Source organism: Triticum dicoccoides, chromosome 1B (genome assembly GCF_002162155.2).
Source record: "Triticum dicoccoides isolate Atlit2015 ecotype Zavitan chromosome 1B, WEW_v2.0, whole genome shotgun sequence".
Lineage (NCBI taxonomy): Eukaryota > Viridiplantae > Streptophyta > Magnoliopsida > Poales > Poaceae > Triticum > Triticum dicoccoides.
In genome coordinates this window covers 695,004,342-695,011,158 of record NC_041381.1, presented here as the reverse complement: position 1 = coordinate 695,011,158, position 6,817 = coordinate 695,004,342, and the positions used below count along the sequence as shown (strand labels likewise).

The following is a 6,817-nucleotide window of genomic DNA, read 5'->3' as shown; positions in this document are numbered from 1 at the left end:
ATAAAGGAGCCAGGGGGAGGAGGCGGCCGGCCAAGGAGGGCGCGCCAAGGGGGGAGTCCTACTCCCACCGGGAGTAGGACTCCCTTCTTTCCTAGTTGGAATAGGAGAAGGGGGGAAGAGGAGGAAGAGGGGAAGGAAAGGGGGGGCGGCGCCCCCCTTCCCTTGTCCTATTCGGACTAGGAAGGGGAGGGGCGCGCGGCCCCCTCCTGCCTCCTTCCCTCTTCTCCCTCGAGGCCCATGTAGGCCCAATAACCCCCCGGGGGGTTCCGGTAACCTCCCGGTGCTCCGGTAAAATGCCGATTTCACCCGGAACGATTCCGATGTCCAAATATAGGCTTCTAATATATCAATCTTTATGTCTCAACCATTTCGAGACTCCTCGTTATGTCCGTGATCACATCCGGGACTCTGAACAAACTTCGATACATCAATACTTATAAACTCATAATAAAACTGTCATCGTAACGTTAAGCGTGCGGACCCTACGGGTTCGAGAACTATGTAGACATGACCTAGAACTATTCTCGGTCAATAACCAATAGCGGAACCTGGATGCTCATATTGGTTCCTACATATTCTACGAAGATCTTTATCGGTCAAACCGCATAACGACATACGTTGTTCCCTTTGTCATCGGTATGTTACTTGCCCGAGATTTGATCGTCGGTATCCAATACCTAGTTCAATCTCGTTACCGGCAAGTCTCTTTACTCGTTACGTAATGCATCATCCCGTAACCAACTCATTGGTCACATTGCTTGCAAGGCTTATAGTGATGTGCATTACCGAGAGGGCCCAGAGATACCTCTCCGATAATCGGAGTGACAAAACCTAATCTCGAAATACGCCAACCCAACATGTACCTTTGAAGACACCTGTAGTACTCCTTTATAATCACCCAGTTACGTTGTGACGTTTGGTAGCACCCAAAGTGTTCCTCCAGTAAACGGGAGTTGCATAATCTCATAGTTACAGGAACATGTATAAGTCATGAAGAAAGGAGTAGCAACATACTAAACGATCAAGTGCTAAGGCTAACGGAATGGGTCAAGTCAATCACATCATTCTCCTAATGATGTGATCCCGTTAATCAAATGACAACTCTTTTGTCCATGGTTAGGAAACATAACCATCTTTGATAAACGAGCTAGTCAAGTAGAGGCATACTAGTGACACTATGTATGTCTATGTATTCACACATGTATCATGTTTCCGGTTAATACAATTCTAGCATGAATAATAAACATTTATCATGAAATAAGGAAATAAATAATAACTTTATTATTGCCTCTAGGGCATATTTCCTTCAAGTTATATTATGAGTTTATGAGTTTTGATGTACCAAAGGTTGTTCGGAGCCCCGGATGTGATTACGGACATGATGAGGAGTCTCGAAATGGTCGAGACATGAAGATTGATATATTGGAAGCCTATATTTGGATATCGGAAGTGTTCCGGGTGAAATCGGGATTTTGCCAGAGTACCAGGAGGTTACCGGAACCCCCCGGGAGCTTAATGGGCCTACATGGGCCTTAGTGGAAATAGAGGGCAGCAAGGGGAGTGTGGGGGGCGCCCCCCCAAGCCCAAACTGAGTTGGTTTGGGGCAAGGGGGTCGGCCCCCCTCTTTCCTTCTCCTCATCTCCCTTTCCTTCCCCCTCTCCTAGTCCAACAAGGAAGGAAGGAGTCCTACTCCCGGTGGGAGTAGGACTCCCCATGGCCCCCCCCTCCTAGGCCGGCCGCCCCCTCCTCCCTTGCTCCTTTATATACGGGGGGCACCTCTAGACACAACAATTGATCTCTTGATCTCTTAGCCGTGTGCGGTGCCCCCCTCCACCATAGTCCTCCTCGATAATATTGTAGCGGTGCTTAGGCGAAGCCCTGCGACGGTAGAACATCAAGATCGTCACCACGCCGTCATGCTGACGAAACTCTCCCTCGACACTCGGCTAGATCGGAGTCGAGGGACGTCATCGAGCTGAACGTGTGTTAGAACTCGGAGGTGCCGTAGTTTCGGTGCTTGATCGGTCGGGCCGTGAAGACGTACGACTACATCAACCGCGTTGTGCTAACGCTTCCGCTTTCAGTCTACGAGGGTACGTGGACACACTCTCCCCTCTCGTTGCTCTGCATCACCATGATCTTGCGTGTGCGTAGGATTTTTTTTGAAATTACTACGTTCCCCAACACAACTAATGCTCCACCCAAGACAGATATCCATCATGCATCTCAAAGTATTAAATTCATGTCAAACAAAGCATTGTAATAAGCATGATGACATAATGTAAACAGTAAAACCACCATCTAAGAGTGATAAACAAACCATCTTTTTATCATTAATAGCAACAATACAATACGTATAGTCATTGGGGTAGATCACCGCAAGATTAAACTCACTATCATGCACAACTCTCTCTGAAGAACTACCTATCAATTGTTGCCATAGATGACAAATAAATCTGAAAGCATAGGTGGCTACTTAATTATACAACAAAGAAACTTCATAAGATTCAATATAATTCAATGACCAAACTGATCATAAAGTGAAAATTCATCATATCTCAACAAACACAACCACCGATTAGATCATATTGATCCCGATCATGTGAGGCAGCTAATTGAATCAGAAGGGAGAGAGGATGCCATCTAGCTACTGCTATGGACCCTAAGCTCCTAAGGAAACTACTCAAGCATGGTCATGGTGGCAGCAAGGTCGATGAAGATGGCTCTAGTGATGGATTCACTGTTCGGCGGGATACCAGAACATGCCTCCAGATTGAATCTCCCTGGAACATGAACTTGCGGTGGCGGGAAAAATCATGAGAAGATGGTACTGATGGTTTCTCGAATTATGGGATTTATATGCGGAAGAAATGATGTAAGGCGGTGCACAGGGGCCCACACGGCAAAGCCACACGGGTGGTCCCCTGGTCGCTCCGCTAGGCCGCGTGAAGGCCAGGGTCCCCCCGGCCCATCCCGACAACTCTTGGTATCCTCTGGACTTGAAAAAAATCCCTGGTGTTTTTGGAGGTCCGTAGATATGGATTTTTCTGGAAAGTCAAAAGCAAGCAGAAAAAGGCAACTAGCTCTGGACACCGAATTAACAGGTTAGCCCAAAAAAATGATAAAATTGCTATAAAAAGTATCCGAAAGTGGTATTATAATAACATGAAACAATCAAAAATTATAAATACATTTCAGATGTATCATGGTGCAGGTCGAGGTTGGAACACATATGTCCCTAGGAAGCACTTGTCGGGTGGTGCGGGTCTCGAAGATGAGGATGAGGATCTTGATGACTCTCGGCTGCGAGGCCCTTGAAGCCACTAGCAAAAGGAGAGGAGGACAGGAACAATGGTGGGTGGTGGGACCGCAGCAAGGAAGAAGTTAGACCTCTCTGATGTGCATTTTGAAAGGAAAGAATGCTACTACTTCGCGCGTGCAGGGGTGGGGGGATAGGGTTGAGGGGATTCAATTAATATAATATCAACTCATTAAAGGAAATTGAGGGCATGTTTAGTTCAATGAATATGTTTCATTGAAAACCCTATCTGTTACGCATAGCCCTATTGGGTATTTTAGTGGGGGGTGACGGAACCAAATGCATCAAAGAGCATGGTTGCCAGTTCATTGCCACTATGGGGAGGGAATGCTATTCCACTCGCCCCCGCGAGTGTATGTGTCACCGAAGGAACGTAAGAGAGCAAAGAAAGGGATTCCCGAGCAAGTCAGTTACATCAGAAGTTGAATTGGCCGGTGGCCTCCGTTGAGGAGGAACGAGCAATGAATACCCTATGTTGGAACTGTCGCGGATTGGGAGATCCCGCGGGGTACATGAGTTGCGCGACCTTGCATGAGATTGTGCATTGACGGTACTTTGTGTTGTGGAGACTCAGATTGTAAGGTATCATCTGGCCTTTTCCCAAAGGTGTGACCCTGAGTTATCGAATCCGCGAGAGGATGTGCACTACGATAAAGACTCTAACAAGTCTTTGTTAACAAATTCATTTGTCCAACCGTCCCTTATTATCTCAGTTAATAAGAATAAATATATTCGGGCAAACCGTCCCTTATTATCTTGGTTAATAAGAATAAATATTCGGGCAAAAACGTTGGGTGTTTAATGACTACATCGATCCTCAAGGATTGGCTTTCCGCAACCATACTAAATCTTTCGGTCACTTGTGTTCATAATAGCATTCGCTCCTTACCTTCTTCTTGATCGATCTCCGGGATTCTGGGTACCCGCGGGGCCTTAGAACGATAAAGAGGCAAGAGAGTGGCCTTAGAACGATAAAGAGGCAAGAGACAACTCTGTTGCAATCGAGCACATACATGACTATAAATATTCAAAGTCATTTCATCGATCCTTTGTACAAATACATCGGAAAGTCATTTCATCGATCCTTTGTACAAATACATCGGGTTGCTAGGCTATGCCTCAACCCATTGCCTTATCAAATTACCACAACTTAACTTTTTTTGGGGGTTTTCTAGAACATTCACAATTCGCAAATAGACTTTTTTTAATAAAACTAGTAGACTGCCCGTGCGTTGCCACGGGCCAAAAATGAATATGTAAACAATGCTCATTTTAAACCTGTTGGAGCGGTAGCACCACATTGGGTGCGCCTGATACTTTCGCTCATTCTAAGATGTCATTCTTGTTCCAAGCAAGCAACCAGAGTGCTGCTTGTGTAACTGGTCTATACAAAGAATAACCATATCACTTCATACTACCAGAATATGCAAAGTTGCAAACCATATTCATACTACCAGAATCCTCTTCAAGTATAAGAGAAATCCTTTGCAAGACTGTGCATGTATAAGAACGAACTGAAGCACCCATTTCCGGGCAGCATAACCGATGACGGCAACTATTCTTATGCGACTCAGAAGTATATATATGTTCTAAAGTGTATCAGCCTGATCAATCTAGGTCCACTGGAGCCCCCTGAGGGCTGAGGAACATGGAGTTTTCGCCGTGCTTGCTTCGAGTAACCATCCATTACAAGGAATCTACAGGAACCTGGCTGTGCTTTACAGTGGGAGATATCTCAACAGGAGGTGACTTGAGGATGGTAAGAAAGTAAGGTGACTTGCATCATGCTCTGGTATGTCTCAAGCCTACTGTCATCACTGCACAAAAGGAGCACATCACCTGGATTAGTTGCTTATCCCTCAACAGATTGGGGCAGACACACACATAATTAACCTATGATTTCTCTCAACAAACTACGCAAGTGGAAGCACAAACTTACCCCGATTCTTATTTGCTTGTTGGAACCTGAGCCTCCGGCGTCACTTGTGCCACCCGTACCTCCCGGTCCAGCATTGGACTTATCAGCTGCTTTGTACATGCAGAGCAACAGAGATATACACTAGCATGATTATCCAAGCTACGAATGAAACAACACACATAAAAGAAGAAAGTGTCATGCACACACCCTCTTTCATCCCGTAGCCATTATCACACCCGATGCACGTGCAATTTGGGTTACACCCTTTCAGTTTCTTCAAAACAAGAACCAACTAGCCTCAGTCAGGATCAGAGAAAGAATAAGCATGTCTAGTCTTTTGCAAAGGAGATAATGCTGACACGAATACACAAGAAGGAAGGACCGTGCACCTTGTTGCAACCGCAGGCTCCGGTTTTGCAGTTTTTGGTTTTGCACGCGCACTCCACGTAATCCTCGTCGGCCTGGAATAAGTGCAACATATTTGTTTCAGGTTCTTGGCAAACACCAGAGCAGCACGGTGTTCATGAATGCAGTGCCCTCTAACGAATATCTTACCAGCCAATCATCGTTGTTCTCGCAGTCATAGCACTTGCAGCGTCCCATAATGCAACTCAAACCCTCCCTGAAACATGTGCATTGGCTGCACGCAATATATCAAGCAACAGTTAGATGGCAGCTTTGGACAACTAATATACCACTTAACTACTACTCCCTCCGTCCGGAAATACTTGTCGGAGAAATTAATAAAAATGGATGTATGTAGAACTAAAATACGTCTAGATACATCCATCTTTCCGATGAGTATTTCCGGACGGAGGGAGTAGTTGACTGGATACATCTGGTTCAGATAATTCAGCCACTGTGTTTGAACATACCAGTTTAGGCATTTGGTAAAGCTGCAGTTGCACTTCACCACTGCCTCTGGCTTTGGCACCGCCGCAGTAGAAGAGCTCGGGGCAAGTGGTTGTGGTTGAGTGATACCTTGGGCAGTAGAAGAGCTCGGGGCAAGCGGTTCTGTTTGAGCAGTATCTTGGGCAGCAGAAGAGCCAGAGGCAAGCGTTGGGGTGGTACCTTGGGCAGCAGCCGGGTTGATTGTTCCAAGAGACAAGTCTTTCTGGCAGTCACCACCGCAGTTGCATCCCGAACAGCATAACGCATTCCTTATTAAACAGTCACAAGTGCTGCACATAACAAAGCAATTAGCCTTAACCAGCTGACTGGATAGATCAGGTTCAGGTCATTCTAAATGTGTGCGCTTGTACACATACCCTTGGAAACACTTGTTGGGGCAGTTGCAAGTTGTCTGCGACATTGTGGACACCAATGACGAGGTATCTCTGCAACGCGATGCATAATTTTGTAAGTATGTAGTATCGAACAGATGGTACTTGATTGGGAGATAAATCGATTCAGTCATTCGATCAGCTCTAGTTTTTTTTTTTTTTTGCCCGTAAAACAAAACTAGTACAAATCAAAAGTGAAGAAAAAGAACTGTTTCTGTTCAGCTACACAATTTGTGAAGGAGGCACCAACTTGTCAACAATTCATTATTGCAAAGAAGAACAACTAACTCAAACAAT

General features: G+C 45.6%; 1 protein-coding gene across 1 annotated transcript; it reads right to left on the bottom strand.

The window, feature by feature from the left end:
- Nucleotides 1–4,744: 4,744 nt before the first annotated feature.
- On the bottom strand, nt 4,745–6,575 carry LOC119313134 (protein tesmin/TSO1-like CXC 3). Its single transcript, XM_037588917.1, has 7 exons — nt 6,506–6,575; nt 6,113–6,418; nt 5,793–5,877; nt 5,627–5,698; nt 5,445–5,511; nt 5,259–5,344; nt 4,745–5,136 (listed from the first exon to the last, which is right to left on the bottom strand). The coding sequence occupies exons 1-7, from the start codon at nt 6,547–6,549 to the stop codon at nt 5,134–5,136; spliced, it is 663 nt and encodes a 220-aa protein (XP_037444814.1). The 5' UTR covers nt 6,550–6,575; the 3' UTR covers nt 4,745–5,133.
- Nucleotides 6,576–6,817: the final 242 nt, after the last annotated feature.

Excerpts from the sequence above, each read along its gene's own strand:
- LOC119313134 (XM_037588917.1), bottom strand. The coding sequence starts at position 6,549 with ATGTCGCAGACAACTTGCAACTGCCCCAACAAGTGTTTCCAAGG. Across the intron at positions 6,419-6,505 it reads CCCAACAAGTGTTTCCAAGG|CACTTGTGACTGTTTAATAA; the intron begins GTATGTGTACAA and ends TGTTATGTGCAG. Across the intron at positions 5,878-6,112 it reads TTTACCAAATGCCTAAACTG|CCAATGCACATGTTTCAGGG; the intron begins GTATGTTCAAAC and ends TATTGCGTGCAG.